The sequence below is a fragment of the Festucalex cinctus genome, chromosome 1 (assembly GCF_051991245.1).
Source record: "Festucalex cinctus isolate MCC-2025b chromosome 1, RoL_Fcin_1.0, whole genome shotgun sequence".
Lineage (NCBI taxonomy): Eukaryota > Metazoa > Chordata > Actinopteri > Syngnathiformes > Syngnathidae > Festucalex > Festucalex cinctus.
Window position 1 is genome coordinate 2,179,354 of NC_135411.1, and position 19,970 is coordinate 2,199,323.

Here is a 19,970-nt window from a genome sequence, read left to right on the forward strand (position 1 = left end):
AAAACAAAAACAAAAAAACACAATATTGTGCTTTTGTACATGACAGCAATGCATGTAAACAACCTCAATTTTTAATAACACTTCATATTGAGGCACTTACACACATCAAGTTCCTCCACATATTGACTCAGTTCACAAGTATATTACATTCATCTGACAATTAATGTGGATTTGAAACATTGAAGGGCCAAAACATGCCTTGTGAAAATTCAACTGCACTAAAAAAAAGTAGCCACCAAGGGTGCTAGAACTGCTCAAATGGAAATCAACATGACTTTTTTTTTTTTTTTTTTTTAAATAAAAAGTGCTGCTTTTAATATCGTGACATGACGATGATTATTAGGGCTGGGAATCTTTGCCTGTCTCACGATTCAGAATCGATTTTCGATTGAAACGATTTTCGATTCAAAATGCTTTGATTGACAAATGATTTGTGCTTCAATTTACAGATATGCACAACATTGTCATGATTGACACCAGTCTGATTTGCAAGACAAAATGACAAATAGAGACATTAGTGTCTTTTTTTTTTTTTTTATTATTAATTTTGTATTGTAAGTGCCTTTTTCCACAAAAACAGCATGTTCATTTCTAAATAATTGGATATTAAATTTCTATTCGATTCGATGAATAAATGAGAATCTCGATTCTTTTATGAATCAATTTTTTTGGCGCACCCCTAATGATGATATATTTTGGCAGTTTTAATATCGCGATATAACAATATTGGTAAACCTAACAGTCTGACCAGTCAAATTCAGATCAAAGTATCAAATTCCATATCAAACTCATTGCATGTGTTTGCAATATGCATATTGCAAAAGGCCAATATCGCGATATCGATATTTTTTTCGACATGTTGTGCAGCCCTACCCTGAAGTTATACACTTTTTTTTTTTTTTTTTTTTTTTTTTTTTTTTTTTTTTTAATGGATCTGTTGCCAGGCATGTGATTATTTAAGATGGCTGATGCTGATATTTGTCAAAATGCTACATGTCGGCATCGATAATCCGTAATAATAATAATAATAATATCCCTAAAAAGTATAGGATTGTATGGCGAGAAACATTTCTTGGGAGGAGCAATATGGCTGCCTTGCCACCTCAAAAGTCTTGTCGTCCTATCAGCTATCCAGTCATATATATATATAGCTCAGTGGTGTGATGTCACTTCCTGCCACTTCATCTCCCTCCTCCGTCCTACATGCTCTACCTTCCCTCAGGCCGCAGCCGGCCGAGCTTCTCGTGAGTCATGTGACCGCATTCGACACCCCCCCTTCCCCCTCACGAGACCATCACACCCCCACAGTGGAGCATCACACGCACACACACAGTGAGGAGGCGGCGGCGAACGCCAATGAGGAGCTTGACAGGCGAGGAGGACTTCATCCGACCAGAAGAGGAAGCGGTGGAGGAGTGGGGGGGTGGTGGCTGCGGAGGAGGACTTTGGATGAGTGGGGGGTTGGTGGAGGGGGGGGGGAGCTTCTCCCTGAATGAAGGAAGCTCTCCGGGAGCGCTTTCCCGCTGTCCGCCATGGAGCGAGGCGAGGAATGAGGGCGGATGGTGAGGGCAGGAAGCAGCAGCGGCAGCAGCGGCAGCAGCGGAGGAGGAGGAGGCGAGGGCGGAGGTGGCGGCCGCGGAGGTGCGGGCGTGGGGGGGGCCGGCAGGCGCGGGAGGTGGCGCCGCCGACGCTCGCGCAGGAGGCGGCCGGCGGCCGGCGACAAGATGGCGCCGGGCGCCAGCAACCTGGAGTGCTTCTCGCCCGTGTTGTGCCACTGCAAGGTGGCGTGCACCAACAGCGCCATCTCGCTTATGTTTGGATGCAAGGTGGGTGCGCGCAAAGAAATCAAATCTAAAAGCCACGTTGGGCTACAACGGGAGGTCCCCAGCCGCCTCATTCGCTCGCTTTTTACAAAGCAGACTTTCGCAAACTTTACGACGACAGCGCGAGTAGCAAGCCGACGACGAAACAGAAATTCCATTCTCATAATAATCACCATTCTCATTTGGTACGATTCAAAATCGATTCGATTTCAATGATTTGCCACTGGCTTGCCCTTGTTTGTGTACTGGGAACACTGTTCATGTTGTACCCGATTTGGCCACTTGGGGACAGTGTCGTTCCGTGCCTTCTGATTAGAGATGTCAAGTCTCTTTATCTGGATGGATTTTTTTTTTTTTCTAATTATTTGCCACTGTCGTGCCCTTGTTTGTGTACTGGGAACACTGTTCATGTTATACCCGATTTGGCCACTTGGGGACAGTGTGGTCCCGTGCGTTGTGATACACAGTGGCGTTGTCGCCACATTAGAGAGTAGAAGGAAAAAGTCCCCATCCAATAAAAGTTTATTTATTTTCATATGGCGGTGAGTAATGTTCAGATGCTTCTCAGTCTACGTTCCTGAAGCGTTTTTGTATGAATAGCCGATGTTTTGAGGGTTAAAAGTGGCGCCAGTAGAGTGCTAATTAGCGTTAGCAAGGCAGACTGGAGGAGATCATGATGACTATTGCTCATCTATAAAAATGAAGCAGAAATTGTCAAATCATTTGGAATCGATTGTCAACCGAATCACGAAGCCAAAAATCAGAATCGAATCGAAGGGCTCAGGTAACCAATCACAGCTCAGCTGTTTTCTAGCTTTGGTCATGTGACATTCACAAGCTGAGCTGTGATTGGTTACCTGAGCCCTTGTGATGTCATTTTCAGTCGACAGCAAGTTGCAAAATGTTTTTTGAAAGGTAATAATGAAAATATCAAATTTATTCTAGACAAAATATTCACTTTTTATTGATATAATGGGTTAAATAAGTCAAGTACCACTTTATAATCTTCAACGAAATTATCACTGCCTTCAGAGTAGTGTGAATTTTATCCACCATTTTGAAATTTAGTCCAGGTTCAATCACGCTTGTTAGTTTTTACCATAGTTAGTCAACCTCATCCTGTTTTTATTTAGTCCATTTTTAGTCAACTATAAATTGAACATGTTAGTCTTTATTTTAGTCCAAAAAAACATCATTTTATTCGTCGTATTTAGTCGTTTTACTCTAGTTTTAGTCACGACAACGATTGAACTCTTGTTTTGTTTTTTTGTCAGCAGATTATGTTGAACATTTTGGATGTAAAAGTATTTCACATCAGATGTTCTCTCATCTTTTTGACGAAAAATAATTTGACGCACAATGACGGTATATCAACAAGTGTTGACCCTGGCCCCATGCTAAGCGCTAGTAAGTTAGCCAGCATTAGCGATCACATGACCATTAGCGATCACATGACCATTAAGCCGGCATCCGTCCTTCAAAGCGCTTTTGTTGTGGCGCTCGTCTTCATCGTCATCATTTTCAACTTGTTGTACTAGGATTGGGCGCCGTTCCAAGTGGGTCTGCGGTGGCCCCGCCCCGCCCCGCCCCGCCGCCTGGACGGTCCGCCAGCAAACGTTTTGTTGAGCGTTTTCCCCGTTTTGGTGTTTTCAGAAGTACCGGCACCACGATGAGGACTCGTCGCCGCCGGAGGAGCGCAGCTCCCCGCAGCTGACGGAGGAGGCGGGCGGTCCGGAGCTGGTCCAGGTGGCCGAGAAGAACCTGTCCCAGATCGAGAACGTGCACGGATACGTCACCCATGCGCACATCTCCCCCATGAAGGTACTGCACCTTCGCACTTGCTCACATGATCCGCCCACCTGTACCCGTTTCCAGGCAAGTCAATATTTGGAAGACATTATGAAGGGAAGTAGCCGGGTGGAGGGGGAGTTTTTTGAGTCTTTAGTAGCATCACTATTCAAGCTACTTCCGTGTTGACAGACAGCTAGCAAAGTAGCGCCTAGAGATGCTTCGTTCCCCGGATGTTGTAAACATAATGCAGACGTTACGCACCTTTTTGTTCAAAATGAACAACAGCCCAAAAAACAAAACAAAAACATGAACAGTAGTGATTCCGTGGTCATCAACGTGTCTCAGATTTAAAAAAAAAAAAAAAATGTCATACATGAACCAAAAATGAATGTGGTGGCAAAAGAAAAACAAAAATTGTTGATAAAAAGGGAAGGGCACTTTTGGCAGTATTTTTGGATATATTAAGTGGTTAAAATGTGTTTGATAGATTTATTGTTCCATAAGGTGGCTTCACATTTCTTTTGGGTGGACGGTAGGTTTACCAATAACCATAATATTATATAAAAAAAAAAAGAAGTATTATTAATGAATGATTGAATGACTAATGAATTCTAATGACATGCTAATGTTAATAAAAGATGATGCTACGGCGTGAAGACTCCAAAGAAAATGTTTCCAAACAGTATTTGCAGTCATCTCTGGAACATTCCCAAACCGAGCAGGAATGTACAAGATATTGTGTGCGTCAATAAATCCAAACAATGTTGACCATCTCGCCTCTCGTTGGTTGACAACATTCCATCCAAAAGAATCGTTTGGCTCGCATTGAAGAGAAAAACGTTTGATGCAAATCACGCTTGACGCCGCCCTTTTTTGCACGGTGATGTCATCGTTGTTGAGTACGTTGGGAGGTCGTTCGCCGTCGTCTCCGTCTGTCTGTCCGTCCGCGCTCTCGCCGCCGCGTCAGCCTGCGCCCGTTGTTGTTGTTGTTGTTGTTATACCGCGTGTGTCCCGCAGGTGGCGTCGCTGGAGTGCGTGTTTGACGGCTCGCCGTCGTTAGGACTCCACGGGTCGGAGCTCGATCCCTCCTCTCCCGCACACTCCTCCCACTACCCTCACCGTGACGACAGCCCCCTCCCGTCGTGCTCCTCCAACCCCTACCCCCCCGTACAGGTAAACGACCCCCACCACCGTTAGACGTGCATGCCGTGTGCATGAACACCATCGAGCACGTTTGCTTTTTTGTTTTTTGCCCGAGTTGTTGCCACTTGACCACAAAACAAAGCGTCCAACTTTCGCTCCAATTTCTTTTCATCTTGCCTTCCTTCCTTCCTTCCTTCCTTCCTTCCTTTCTTTCTTTCTTTCTTTCTTTCTTTCTTTCTTTTTTCCTTTTTTCCTTTCTTTTCTTCCTTCCTTCCTTCCTTCCTTCCTTCCTTCTTCTTTTTCTTTTTCTTTTTCTTTTTTCTTTCTTCCTTTTTCTTTTTTCTTTCTTTTTTCTTTTTCTTCCTTCCTTATTTTCTCCCTACCTTCCTTCTATCCTTCCTTGCTTTCTCTCTTTTGTTCTTTCTTTCCTTCTGTCCTTCCTTATTTCCTTCTTACTTTCTTTCTTTCCTTCTTTCTTTCCTTCTTTCTTTCTTTCTTTCTTTCTTTTTCTTTCTTCCTTCATTCCTTTAGCTCTTCCTTTAGTTCTTCCTCTAGTCTCTATCTAGATCTCCCTCATGTTGGAATTTGGAGGTTTCTGGGATTGGTGAAAGATTGTGGTTTTGTAACCCTGCGGGTGGCAGGCGGTGTCCAGTTGGTGCTGGATTTTACTTTGCATCATGTTTTTCTTTCCTTTCCTTTGATCCTTCCTCTGGTCTCCTGTCCTTCTGAACTTCACAACTCTGCCAAGACTGACACACACAAAAAAAAAAGACAGCACTGATGATGACATGTTGAATCGAAAAGACTGCCGAATGAACAATAATGAGCTCTCAGGAAAAAAAATAAAATAAAAAATAAAAATAAAAAAACTTCCTGGCATTGTATTATATGTGCCGGTTGCCAGCATTCGGCGCCGGTTCCAACATTAGCATCTCTAGCATCAGCTGCTTATTGCTAGCGAGCATGTAGCAAGAAAGTCGACGAGGCACTTTGATTTGGATAGCGCACGATTTCATAACAAAGCAACTGATTGCACTTGAAAACAAAAGGAGCTTACAAAAATCACATACATTGACAACGTTAAAATACTTGAATAGAAAATTTGATCAAACAATTATATCATCTTAATATACACCAAAAATAATTGACAATTTTCAATTTTCATTTTGCCATTTTCAATTGGATTTCATTTTTTAACATCTTTTTTTTATTAAAACATTTGACTTATTTGATCATTAAGAGGTTTTTATTGAACATTTGCATTTCGTCGTCCCTACAAAAAAAAAGCTTGAATGATCTAATAATTTTGACTGTCTTGTTGTCAGTAAACGGACGTCTGTTCAACAACTCAAAGCAGTCGATTTGGCCAACTCGGTTTCACGTCGTCACGTGACATCCGGACGCCATGTTGTTACCCCTGCTGCTGGCGTTTCATCGTGTTTTTGCAATAAGTGTTGCCCACAACCACCAGGCGGCGCCGTTGCGATGCGTGGGAGAAACACAGAGGAGGAAATTGTGGCAAGTGAAAGTCAAATAAGAGGAAATTAATTCATTTTGTCAACCAAAAAATATAAAAATAAATCAAATGAATAAAGAATATGTTTGCGGCAAGTGATGGCGTCTGCGTGCGCCTCCTTTAAGAGGAGGAGCAACCTTGCCGTTTGACTCCTCCGGCTGCTGCCTCATTCGCGTTTGTCTGGCGGAGGATGAGGAGGGAGGAAGGGGGGGGTTGCCCCCCCCGTCTGTCTGCTCCCCACCTCCACCTTCTTTTGATTTGCAACAAGCGCTATGCTGCACCGGCTGTGCGACGCTAAAAAGATGGGTCGCCGCATCGTGGCCACCCTGAGGAGGAGCAAGCGCCTCCGTCGCCACCTGCTGGTAGGTCAGCGCTTTTACCCCGCACATGGGCCTCCTAATCGATGAAGACGAGAGTGAAGATGCTGCGTCACGTTTGACGGCGTGTCGTCCCGTCTCGCGTTTTCACGCCTCCTCCTCGCCGTGCGCGTGTCGTTACGCTGTAATGTTGTGTTGTTGCGCAATGTGCAACGAGCGCCCGCTAGTTCTTCTTCAGCGACTTCCATCTCCTCGATTTGCTCGATAGTAGATTTTTTTTTTTTTTTTTTTTTTTTTTTCTTGCTGAATTCTTCTTTATTGTGCCAGATTGATTTTTCTTTTTATGTTGTGTCATCTCCACTGGTATAATTATTCATGATTAATAACAATAAGATAATAAAATAATTAATAAAATATGCTCTAATTAAATTATATAATGAAATAATTAATTATTAATATTATTATTATTATAATTGTTAATTATTGGTATAATTATTTAGTCTTGGTGAATTCTTCTTTGCCATAGTGCGGTTGTGCCAGATTGATTTGTCTTTTTGTTGTGTGACCTCCACTGATATAATTATTAATAATAATTAACAATATAATAAAATAATTAATAAAATTTAATATAATAATTAAATTATATCATAAATTAATTAATATGATTAATTATTGGTATCATTTTTTACTCTTGGTGAATTCTTCTTTGCCATAGTGCGGTTGTGCCAGATTGATTTTTCTTTTTGTGTTGTGTGACCTCCACTGGTATAATTATTATCTGATGATTTATTATTAACAACAATAATTCATTATTAATTATATTATTAAATTATATATATATATATATATATATATATATATATTAAATAGTTAATTATTATTATTGTTAATTATTGGTATAATATTTTTAGTCTTGGTGAATTATTCTTTAGTGTGGTTGTGCCAGATTTTTTTTTTGTGTGGTGTGTGTGTGTGTGTGTGTGTGTGTGTGTGTGTGTGTGTGTGTGTGTGTGTGTGACCTCCCCTGTTACAATTATTTTTAATTAATAATAATTAATTTTTAATTATTTTATTATAATTAAAAGAAATATATATCTATAATTATTTAAAAAAATATAAATTAATTATTATTATTATTATTAATTATTGTTGTAATTTTGTTTTAGTCTTCGTGAATTCTTAATTGCATTAATGCGGTTTGTGCCAGTTTTTTTTTTTTTTTTTTTTTTTTGTGACCTCCACTGTATAATCGTGGTTCAATCCAAATTGAGACCGGGTGGTGTGCTAAAAAATTTTTTTTTTTAAATCTATACGGCAATATATCGTTGCGGGCCTCTTTACAATACACGTATCGATACGCAGGCGTCAGATATTGCGCGTTACTTTGTAAATAGGCAGTTCAGCGACTCGTTGCCTGCGCAGGGCTCCAGCAGCCTCCCAAGTTAATTGCCTCAATGAAGTGCACGTGCACTTCATTGCCAAGTGGGGTGAGCAGAGAAAAGAGACACTGGTGCCTTGCAGTTTCCTTCATCAACTCGTTGACTGGCAGCCATTTTCACTCAAGCAAACGGCTGTTTGACTGGATTTGGACTGATTTTGCAAGGTCCACAGAATATTGTCTTCTATTGCTATCAAAACATGGAACCTACCAAACGAAAGATTAAAGTCTCTTCTTTCAACAGGGGAAAAAAAGTGTATTTGTATCTGTTTGCGTTTTGCAGCAATTAGCATTAGAATCTAGTTAAATTTCATCGTTATTCACAAATGCGTTTAAAACTGTGGGGGAAACGGCTTGTTTTCAACATGGTCCTGGTTGATCTCTAATACTCTGATGCCACCTACTGGCTACTACCCTTGCTTCAACTGTTCTCTCCTGTTCAGAGGCTGCATCAAAGCCTTCTGTATGCTCTCGCATGACAAACAAACAAACGTATAATTACGTCTTTGGGACATTTAAAACATTTCAAATTTGAACGTATTTATACGTTTTTGGTAACAAATTAGCTTTAAAAAAGTGTTTTGTTTTTTGTTTTATTTATTTAATCTGAAGAGGTACATGTTTCTTAATATACCAATTTTCCTCTATTTTGTTTCAAAACTAAATAGAATGGGGAAAAAAATGCTGTTTTTATTCCCCATGTTCTTCAAGTAAGCACGTTTTAGAGCTGTAATTTGAATCTTTTGATATTTGTACTCATATTGGCCCATGTGTAATTGTAAAGTTTCTCGGTGAGTCTGTGAAAGCAGACATTTAGACCACATTTAGACCAGGCAGCCCGCCTGGTGCTCAAAACCAGAAGAGCTGCAAACAAATACGTTTTTGCTGGCATCCAGCATCATGGCTGTTGTAAGAAAAATGCATGTAGGTCATGTCAAATATTGGGATACGTATCGCCTTGAAGACCCGTGTATTGGGATACATATGTATCGCGATACGTACGTATCATTTTGTGATCCTGTATCGTGATACGCATCGATATTGTGAGGTTGTTGGCAATACCTGCTGCAATTTAGTCCAGTTGAACCCCGGTGGTCCAGTCCATCGTTTATCCAGGTTAAATCCGGGTCATCCATGTTTTAGGACAGGGTCAATCATGGTTTAGTTCGATGTAGTCGTCATTGACATTTGTCCGAGTCCAGATACAATCCATCTTTAATCCCGGGTTTATGCCTGCTTTAATCCAGGTTTAGTCCCGGAGCAGTCCGAGTTTTTACACTCGCGTCAATCCAGGTTTAGTTCCAGTGCAGTGCAGGGTTTCGTGCAGTCCTGGTTTAATCTGGGTGCAAATGTTAGGTGTCAAACCTGCTTTTGTTTTGAATGTACGAGACCGACGCTGGTCAAATGCACATGAATCCCAAATTTAGGCCGACTGCAATCTAGTCCAGGTTTATTCCAGGGACAGACCCGTTTTACACCGGCATTAGACCTGGTCTAATCCAAATTTAGTCCTGATGCGATCTGGCTTGAGGTTTGGTTTCATCCTGGTTTTGCTTGGTCCAGATTGAATTCTGCATCTGCAAGCTTTTTCACTTTTCGTCCATCTTGTGTGTGCGTGCCTAAACATCAGCATGATGTTGTGTGCAGATGCAGCCTGCAGGAGCGCATGCCTTCCATGGCGTTGCCTAGCAACCTCCTCTCCTGACATGCGGCAATAAAGCGCACCAACACGCAGTGGCACTCATGCGACATTGCGCTATTGTGTTGTTTGATTCAATCCTGATTTAGTCCCGCTTTGCTTTCATCAACATGTTGATCTGGTTCAAACAGGACCGAAATTTGGCTGGTTTAGGCCTTGTTTAAAATTGGTTTAGACCTGGTTTAATCCCAGTCTCGCACTGGTTTTAATCCAGTTCTGTCCTTGTTTTTTCTTTTTCTCTGGTTCAATCCAAATGTAGGTGTGCTGTCATCTAGGTTTAGGCTCAGTTCTGTCAATGTTTAGACCTGTTTGTTGGTTTAATTGTGGTTCGTTCTAGGTTTGGTCTGGTTTATGTGGTGCAATCCTGATGTCATCCAAGTTAATACTCGTTTAGTCCAGGTTTAATCTCAGTCTACCACTGGTTTTAACCCCAGTTTTGTTCCTGTTTTTTCCCTTTTCTCTGGTTCAATCCAAATTTAGGCGTGTATCTAGATTTGGGCTGAGTTCAGTCAATGTTCAGACCTTTTTGTTGTGGTAAATTCTAGGTTTAGTCTGGTCTATGTGGTGCAATCCTGGTGTCACCCAGGTTAATGCTAGTTTAGTCCAGGTTTAATCTCAGTCTAGCACAGGTTTTAATCCAGGTTTCTCCTTGCTGTTTTCCTTTTTCTCTGGTTCAGTCCAAATTTAGGCATGCTTTAATCTAGGTTTAGGCTGAGTTCAGTCAAGGTTTAGACCTTTTTGTTGTGGTTAATGCTGGGTTTGTTCAGGTTTATGTGGCGTAATCCTGATGTCATCCTGGTTAATACTAGTTTAGTCCAGGTTTAATCCCAGTCTAGCACTGGTTTTAATCCAGTTTTTTCCCCCCCTTTTTCTCTGGTTCAATCCAAATTTAGGCGTGCTTTAATCTAGGTTTTGGTTGAGTCCAGTCAATGTCTCGACCTGTTGGTTTAGTTGTGGTTAATTCTGGCTTTGCTCAGGTTTATGTGGTTCAATCCTGGTGTCATTCCAGGTGAATACAAGTTGAGTCCTGGTTGAATCAACATTTAGGTCCAGTTTATTTAGTCTCAATTGAAGGTTGAGTTTTTCATGGACACAAGTTGCTGATTTTTAACGGTGCGAGTCCGACATTTTGCGAGCGCACGTGACTTGAGCCGGCGTCGGCGAATCCGATTCCCTCGTGCGACCGCTCCGGTCACGTTCCCTGGCCAAAGCGTTGACAGACACGCACGCGTCCGCTGAAGGGAAACATTGATTATTCATGTGGTGGGCAAGCGACCCCCCCCCCCTCCCCCGCCAACGCTGACATGTGCCTCCCTCGCCGAAGGCCATCAGGCGCCACACGCGCTGTCGGCGCAAACGGTTGCCTGGCGCCGGGTTACGGGAGCGCATTTCATTCCAAGCGCCGGGGATCTCCTCCATGTCCTCGCGGCAGCTCATCGTCGCCTCCAAGGGTGGCGAGCGGAAGCCCGCCCGGGCGGACGCGGGACCGCCGGACGCCGCCCGGGCCCGCCCGCAGGTGCGAGCGTCGCTGGCCACCTTCACGGCGTGCGCCGTGCCGGCGTCGTGCCGCGCTCGCGGCCGCTTCCTCAACCTGCGCGACAGCGTCAAGAAGAGTCCCACCAAGACCGGCGCCAAGGTGGCGGGGGGCGGCCGCCCGCGTGCATCATGGCCGCCGCTCGCCCTAGGCAAGGTAGTCTCGACGCTTCACGCGGGATCTATTTTTATCAAATTTAGTCGAGTCTCAATCATGCTTGTTCCTTTTTGTCATAATTAGTCAACCTCATCACCTTTTTATGGAGTCCATTTTTAGTCGACTATAAATTGAGCATTTTAGTCTTTATTTTGGTGTCTTTGGGACACTTAACACATAAAAAAAAAACATATTTATTAGTTATTTGAAGCAAATGAGTTTTAATTTCAATTAAAGCTTTAAAATTGGAGAGAAAAAAAATTAAATGGAAAAAAAGAATTTTAAATTTTGGAAAATGAAATTGAAAAAAAATGAAGAAAAAAAACTTTAAAATTTCAATTAAAACTTAGGACTGCTTTAATTTCAATTAAACTGTTTAAATTGGGTTTAATTATTAAACTGTTTAAATTTGGGGGGGTAATCATATGGGAAAAAAAAGTTTACAATTTGGAAAATTAAATAAAAAAAATAAAAATGAAATGGAAAAAATTTTAAAATTTCAATTAAAACTGTTAGGTTAAGGTTTCGGCCTGCTTTAATTTCAGTTAAAACTGTTACAATTGGGGGGAAAATAAAATGAAAAAAGAATTTTAAAATTTGGAAAATTAAATTGAAAAAAAATGAAATGGAAAAAAAACTTTTTAAAATTTCAATTTTCAAAACCTGTGAAGGGTTAGGCCTACTTTAATTTCAGTTAAAGCCGTTTAAAAAAAAAAAAAAAATGAAATGGAAAAAAGTTTAAAATTTGGAAAATTAAATTGAAAAAATATACTTTAAAATTTCAGTTGAAGCTGTTTAAAATTAACAAAACAATTGAAATGGAGAAAAAAAGTTTAACATTTGGAAAATTTAATTGGAAAAAAAAAATGAAATGGGGGGGGGGGGGCAAAAAACTTTAAAATTTCAATTAAAACTGTTAAATTAAATGAAGGTTTAGGTGTGCTTTGATTTCAATTTAGTCCTATTTTGTTAATCCTGGTTTAGGTGTGGCACCGTAAAGGTTTAGTCCTGTTCCAGTCCACGTAATGTCCATTCCATCTTTTGTGTTGATTTTATTTTTGGTTTAGTCAAAGTTTAGGCCTGATTTAATTCCTGTTCATGTTTGGTTTCGTCCTGGTTTAAAACGCATAAAATGAAATCCAGATTTAGTCGTGGTTGAATCCCGTTTGGTTCAAATCCGGGTTTAGTCCGGCTCCATTCACCGTATCCAGTCCTGGTTTAACCCGGGATTATGTTTGGAGTAGTCCTTGTCTTGTCAAGCCTCAAATCTGGATTGATCTAGTTTAAGATCGAGTTCTAATTATAGATTAATAATGATTCATTCATGTTATAAAATTAATTAATTCAAAATAAAATTATTAAATTAATCGATTATTAGTAATTATGATATATCTTATATACGCCATATTATTATTATTATTATTATTATTATTAATGAATTATTAAATGTGTTTATTGAGACCTTTATTTGTAATCAATAAAAAAAGCACCCTAATGATTTTCAGAGTGGCTAAGATGAATGCTTTTCCCGTTTTATTGCGAGAGGGTTTTGATTGGCTGAGGAACAGGAAGTGTTTTTTTGTTTTTTTTGAAAGCAGCAACGGAGATCAATGCGCTCGATTCGTGCTCATTTTAGCCCAGTGGGCGCGCCGTACTCGCCCGCTGTTGCGTAACGGAGGTCATGCGCCGGGATGAAGGCCCCGCCCCCCGCTCCGCTCCTCTTCCTCTTCACACCCGCCGCCGCCGCTTCCGCCGCAGACACGTGTTGGCCTCACCTGAATATATGTGACGACCTTGTTGTTGACGTGCGTCCTTTTTGTTGTTCAGGCCAACCCTCCTCCCGTGCTGGTCAGCGCCGACAGTCTGGACACGCCCCCTTACGTGAGTGGCACGCCTACTCCAGCCAAAATCCCTTTGGAGTGTTTTTGGATTAATAAATGATTAGTTTTAGTTTAAGTATTAGTTTTATTTTATTTTATTTTTTTTAATTTTTTTTTTTTTTTTAAATGTGTATTACTTGTGTGCGATATTTAAAAAAAAAAAAACACCATGGGAGTGATTTTGGTGCTTTTCTATTGGCTGTTGCTCGATGACGTCACTTCTCTGTGATACACTTTCAAACATCCGGGTCATATCAAAATATTAAAATTAATATTAATAAAAATCAATATTATAATTATTATTATTATATTATTATAATATTATTATATTATTATTATTAATGTGATATTATATTATATATTTTTTTAGATTTCATGAATGAATTAATTTATTTGGGTGGTAGTAAATGTTCGTTTATTTCATAGTAAAATCTTGTTAAAGATCCGTTTTTGAATGTTAGTTTTATTTTTTTTGTTCGTTTTAGTGAACTAAAATAACCTTGGTAATTTGTAACAGAAAGTTAAAAAAAAAAAAAAAAAAAAAAGTAATCGAGCAAGGATGGCTCCAACAGGAAGTAGTAATCTGTATTTTTTGTGTGTGTATTGACGCAGGTGAACGGCACCGAGGCGGACTACGAGTACGAGGAGATCACGCTGGAAAGGGTGAATGAGTGATGATGATGATGATGATGATGATAACGATGACGATGACGATGACATGATCCCACGTGTCGGAAGGGCAACTCGGGCCTGGGCTTCAGCATCGCGGGCGGCATCGACAACCCGCACGTGGGCGAGGACCCCAGCATCTTCATCACCAAAGTCATCGCGGGGGGCGCCGCCGCGCAGGACGGACGCCTCAGGTGCGTCTTACCTTTCGGCGCCCGCCGCCTGCATTATGCAACGATGATGATGATCGTTTTCACCCGCCCGCAACTCCTCGCCTCACGTGCGTGTGCGAAATGTTTTGATGACGTTGGAGGCCGCGTTGTCTTCATCACTCACTTGGATATCAAATACAATGTTGGCCATCATGGAAATCCGCGTTAATTCAAAATAAATACATAAAAAATATCCATTTCAAATGTTATTTTTTTATTTATTATAATTGATCATTATTATTAATTAGGAATTCATTAATTATTATTATTACTATTATTTTATTTTAAAAAATTAATAATTGTATCAAAAATTAATATAATGATAGTTTTAGCTAGTTTTGTAAACATAAAATGACGTTTCAGTAAGTTTTTTGTTTTTTAAAAAGCATTTTTGTTTTGATTTTATATTTTTGTTCACAAAATTGTTTTTTGAATTTTAGTTTTATTTTTTTCCACAGTGTTAGTTGACTCAAATAACCTTGGCTATTATTTTCTGGATAAAAATTAAAATGTAATTTTAAAGGAAAATGTCGACCAAATTGTCAATTTTGTCGACTCAAATTGGATGAAAACTATAATTCAATCAGATGATTAAAACTTGAATTTTTTGTCAAGACTATAAGTACAAGTCAAGTTTTTTTTTTGTTTTGTCTTTGTTTTTTTTGTTCTTTTTTTTTAAATAAATGCTTTATTCCAGTTTAGTTTTAGTTAGTTTCAGTATTAGTTCTAGTTTATATTTTTAATACTTGAAGGAAAATTGTCAATTTTGTCGACTAAAATTGGATGAAGACTAAAATGCAATCAGATGACTCAATGAGACTAAAACTTGAATTTTTTTTAAGACTAGAAGTACAAGTCAATTATTTTTCATTTGTCTTGCCTGTTTGTTTTTTGTTTTTGTTTTGTTTTTTTAGTTCTTTTAATTAAATAAATGCTTTATTCCAGTTTAGTTTTAGTTAGTTTCAGTATTAGTTTTAGTTTTTTTTTAATACTTGAAGGAAATTGTCAATTTTGTCGACTCAAATTGGATGAAGACTAAAATGCAATCAGACGACTAAAACTTGAATTTTAGTCACAATTAAATTATTTTTTTTTGTGAAAAGGACGAGTGGCGAGTAAGCTTGCTGAATGTTTGTGGTGGGAAAAAAACGTTTTTTGTTTTTGTGTGTGTTGACTTTGCAGGGTGAACGACGTGATCCTGCGCGTGAACGACGTGGACGTGCGCGACGTGACGCACAGCCGCGCGGTGGAGGCGCTGAAGGAGGCGGGCTCTCTGGTGCGACTCTACGTGCGGCGACGCAAAGCCGCCGGCGACAAGCTCGTCGACATCAAGCTGGTCAAGGGGCCCAAAGGTAAGACGGACGGACGGACGGACGGATGGATGTGGTCACGGTCGGAAGGACGTGTCTTTTCTTTCCCCCAGGTCTGGGCTTCAGCATCGCCGGCGGGGTGGGCAACCAGCACATCCCGGGCGACAACGGCATCTACGTCACCAAGATCATCGAGGGCGGAGCCGCCCACAGGGACGCCCGCCTCCACGTCGGAGACAAGCTGCTCGCCGTCAGTTTGGCAAAAAAACAACAAACACCTTTTATTTCCTTTTGAGTTTGTTTTGTTTGAATTCGTTTTCAGCCTTAGTTTTTACTATTTTATTTCATAAATGCTTCGTTTTAGGTTCATTTGAGCTACTTTCAGTATTAGTTTTAGTTTGACATTTGCAGTGTGATTATAGTGTGCAAATTTTTCATTTCACTTTTCATTTCCTTTTGACTTTTGTTGTTTAAATTTTAACTCATTTTAGTTATTTAATAAATGCTTCATTTTAGTTGGATTTTTAGTTTGTTTAAGTATTAGTTTTAGTTTGACATTTGCAGGTTGATTATAGTTTTGGAATTTTTCATTTCACTTTTGATTTTTGTTTATTAAATTGCGTGTGCGTGCGTGCAGGTGAACAGCTGCTGCCTGGAGGAGGTGAGCCACGAGCACGCCGTCACCGCCTTGAAGAACACACCTGACGTGGTCTACCTGCAAGTGGCCAAACCCAACAACGTCTTCGTCGGCGACGCCTTCGACAGCCGTAAGCAACAACAACAACAAAAAAAGAAAGAAAACGTTCCACTTCCTTCGCGCTTTCTCTTTTAGATTTTCTTCATTCTTCTTTCGCTTCACTCGCTTCACATTTTTCTTTTATTCCTCATTTGTTAAAATTCTTTTCTTTCTTTCTTTATGCTCTTTTTCTTTTGCTTCCCTTTTGTTTCTTTTTTTTTAGTCTGCTGTACTTTTTTTCCTCCACTCTTGTTTTTTTCCTTTTTTCTACTGTCGTCTTTTTTTTTTTAGGGATGCATGATATCGGTGGCAGCAATTATCAACCAATTTGATGTCATACAGATAAGTCAAGTGACCTTTATATAACTTTCGAAACCAGATAATAAAAAAAATTGCCGATAATTCTCAGTAATTTTCAACCAATTTTACGTCATACAGATAAACCAGACAATAAAGAAATTAGCTGATTATTATCGGTAATTATTGCCCAATTTGACGTCATACAGATAAACTATATAATAAAGAAATTAGCTGATAATTATTGACAATTATAGACCAATTTGACAACATACAGATAAACCAGATAATAAAGAAATCAGCCAATAATTATTGGCAATTATCAACTAATTTGATGTCATGCAGATAAAGTATATTTGTATTCAAGTTAATTTTGCACACAATTATTGGTTATCGAAATCGTCACTTTCTAAATGATCGGTTTATCGGTATTGTTTAAAACTAGCATTATCGTGCATCCCTACTTTTTTTTCCCTGTTGTCGATTGTCCACGTTGTTGTTGTTGTTGTTGTTTGTCGTCCTGACGGCGCGTTTGTTTTTGTGCGCGCGTGTGTCGTTAGCGTTCTCTCAGCAGCTGGAGAATCATATCAGCGCCCCCAATTTCCTGCCTCAGCCGCCGCCCACGTCCGGACGCTACTCGCCGACGCCCAAAAGCGTGCCGGGAGATGACGACGTCTCACGGTAACGCCTTTCAAAGCTTCACATTCAAGATAGAATACGGATTTTTCAGACAAACGGATGCAAAAGTCAGTCACCGGATTAAACAAGAAAAAAATGAATTTGTTGTTTTTATTTCCATTCATAACTTGAATTTTTCAATTATATTTTTTGTTTTTATTTGTTTTTATTTGGGCATTTTTGCTCCTCCATGTGTAAACATAGTGTGAATTAATTTATTGTTTTTATTTTAATTTATATATTTTTTTATATTTAATTTTTTCAATTATATTTTTTGTTTTTATTTATTATTATTTGAACATGTTTGGTCCTCCATATGTAAATATAGTGTGAATTAATTTGTTGTTTTAAATTCCATTTATAATTTTTTTTATATATAATTTTTGAATGATTTTTTTGGCATTTTTGGTCCTCCCTATGTAAACATAATGCAAATTAATTTGTTTTTATTTCCATTTCTAATTTTTTTTGTATTTAATTTTTGATTTATGTTTTTTTGTTTTTGTTTTATTTCTATTTGGGCAATTTTGGACCTCTATGTTAACAAAGTGCATATTAATTTATTGGTTTTATTTCAATTTATATATTTTTTATCATTTTATAATTTAATTTTTCAATTATATGTCAATATTTTATTTATTTTTATTTGGGCTTTTTTTGGTCCTCCATAATATGTAAACACAGTGCTATTCAATTTGTTCTTTTTATAATTTTTTTATATGAAATTTTTTAATGATGTTTTTTGTTTTCGTTTATTTTTATTTGGGTATATTTGGTCCTCCATATGTAAACAGTGCAAATTAATTTGTTATTTTTACTTCAATTTATATATACATTTTTTTTTAATATTTAATTTTTGAATGATATTTTTTGATTTTTATTTGTGCATTTTTGGTTCTCCACATGTAAGCATAGTGGCAATTAGAAGTCAGTTCGTGTGGTTGGTCACAAGCATTTTCTTCTTTGGGAGTCGGAAAATGAATGATGAGACAACATCAAGCGTCCCGTGGCGTGTTTCCTCTGGCAGCAGGGAGCCCCGCAAGGTGGTCCTGCACCGCGGCACGACCGGCCTGGGCTTCAACATCGTGGGCGGCGAGGACGGCGAAGGCATCTTCATCTCCTTCATCCTGGCCGGGGGACCCGCCGACCTCTGCGGCGAGCTCAGGAAGGGCGACCGGCTCGTATCCGTACGTCGCCACGACCGACGCCGCCGAGCCCTGCTCACGTATCTGATGCACAAAAATACAATCGATATAATACAAATGCAATTTCCAAAATTTGATTTTGTAAAAAAATTCAATAAATAATACCAAAAAAATATCATGAATTACAAATAAAATCATAAATATATTTAATAAAATACATTAACATTTTTTTTTAATAAAATACAAATATATTTAATAATTACATTAAAAATAAAATAAATCATACAAATAAAAAATAAATAAATAAAAATAAAATAAAAAAATTAAAAATAAAATACAAATATATGTAATAATAAAATGAAATAAATAAACACAAGTATTCAAAAACAGACTGTGAAATTCATATTTTGTTACATTTGTATTTTTTTTTTAAATAAAAAAATGTGAATAAAAATAAATGATTTAGAACAAAAATAAATATTGAAAAAATGTCACAGTCCAATGTTTGAAGTTGTCAGAAAAAAAAAAAAGAGAGGTCAAATTTAGATGAAGAAGTTTTTAAAAATGACCTAAAAATGTGCAAAAAAGGAAGAGCAAGGAAAAGCAAAAAATTATCATAAAATATTGATGAAATTGCCAAAAATGTCAGAAAATTTGGAATAGAAAAGGCAGAAAAGAAAACATTCAAAAAGTGACCATCAAATATCTTTGCAATTGCCAAAAAATGTCAGCAAATAAAATACATTCCAAAACAAAGAAAAGAAAATGTAAATGTAACCAAAAAACAAAAGAAAAGTGAAGCGTGAAAATGATTTCCATCCAAGTTGTGTAAAATGTTGTTGTTGTTGTTGTTGCGCAGGTGAACGGCGCGGACCTGCGCAGCGCCACGCACGAGCAGGCGGCCGCCGCGCTCAAAAACGCCGGCCAGACCGTCACCATCGTGGCGCACTACAGGCCCGAGGGTGAGACGCAACAAACACAAAAACAAATGACTTCTCACTTTGGCAAAACATTCTTTGGATTTCATCGTCCCAAAAACATGCACGTCTGTTTCCCAACAAGAACAGCAGGGGGCGCACTTGACATTGGGCCTGACCAAATGTTTTTGTTTTGAGTATTGCTAATTCGTTTTCAGCGCGCTTCTGTTAGATTTGATCCGTTTTAGCTATTTAATAAATGCTTAGTTTTAGTTAGGTTCAGTATTAGTTTTAGTTTTAAAAAAGTGTGTATAACTTGTGCGCAATATTTCAAAACCTGCATGGGAGCGCCGTCACCTGAAGGTGCTGCTGCTCGATGACGTCACTTTCAAACGTCCTTTTCCCACTTCATATCAAAATAAATCGACTTCAAAATCACGTTTCAATTCATCGACAAAGATTCGCGCATTCAATTCATTACCAAAGATGAAAACAAAGGACATTTTTGCCATAATTGTATACTTTTGTCAACATCAAATGTAGGTTCAGATTATTTTAATTAACATTATTCTAATTATTTCGTTAGTTTTTATCCAAGTCAAATAACCGTGGTCCTCACTAAAAGTTGCCTAAAACTAGATGAATGTGTTCTTGTACTAAAATCAAGACTAAAATGCTGGATGGATATATTCGACTAAAAATGGGCTAA

The 19,970-nt window shown here is 38.8% G+C and overlaps 1 protein-coding gene across 15 annotated transcripts in view; it reads left to right on the plus strand.

The window, feature by feature from the left end:
- Nucleotides 1–19,970, plus strand: part of dlg1b (discs large MAGUK scaffold protein 1b) — a 41,225-nt gene that overhangs the window by 12,731 nt on the left and 8,524 nt on the right. For 4 of the 15 annotated variants that reach the window (XM_077505740.1, XM_077505756.1, XM_077505763.1 and 1 more), the window contains 11 exons: nt 3,477–3,644; nt 4,632–4,787; nt 13,245–13,298; nt 13,910–13,960; nt 14,036–14,160; nt 15,361–15,530; nt 15,602–15,738; nt 16,126–16,255; nt 17,082–17,202; nt 18,227–18,386; nt 19,204–19,306. In XM_077505740.1, the coding sequence (XP_077361866.1) occupies nt 3,477–3,644; nt 4,632–4,787; nt 13,245–13,298; nt 13,910–13,960; nt 14,036–14,160; nt 15,361–15,530; nt 15,602–15,738; nt 16,126–16,255; nt 17,082–17,202; nt 18,227–18,386; nt 19,204–19,306 (1,375 nt within the window). Of the gene's footprint in view, nt 1–1,463; nt 1,827–3,476; nt 3,645–4,631; nt 4,788–6,445; nt 6,636–11,040; nt 11,418–13,244; nt 13,299–13,909; nt 13,961–14,035; nt 14,161–15,360; nt 15,531–15,601; nt 15,739–16,125; nt 16,256–17,081; nt 17,203–18,226; nt 18,387–19,203; nt 19,307–19,970 lie in introns of those variants that run through there. The other 11 variants (XM_077505792.1, XM_077505800.1, XM_077505828.1 and 8 more) reach the window with 8 other exon arrangements.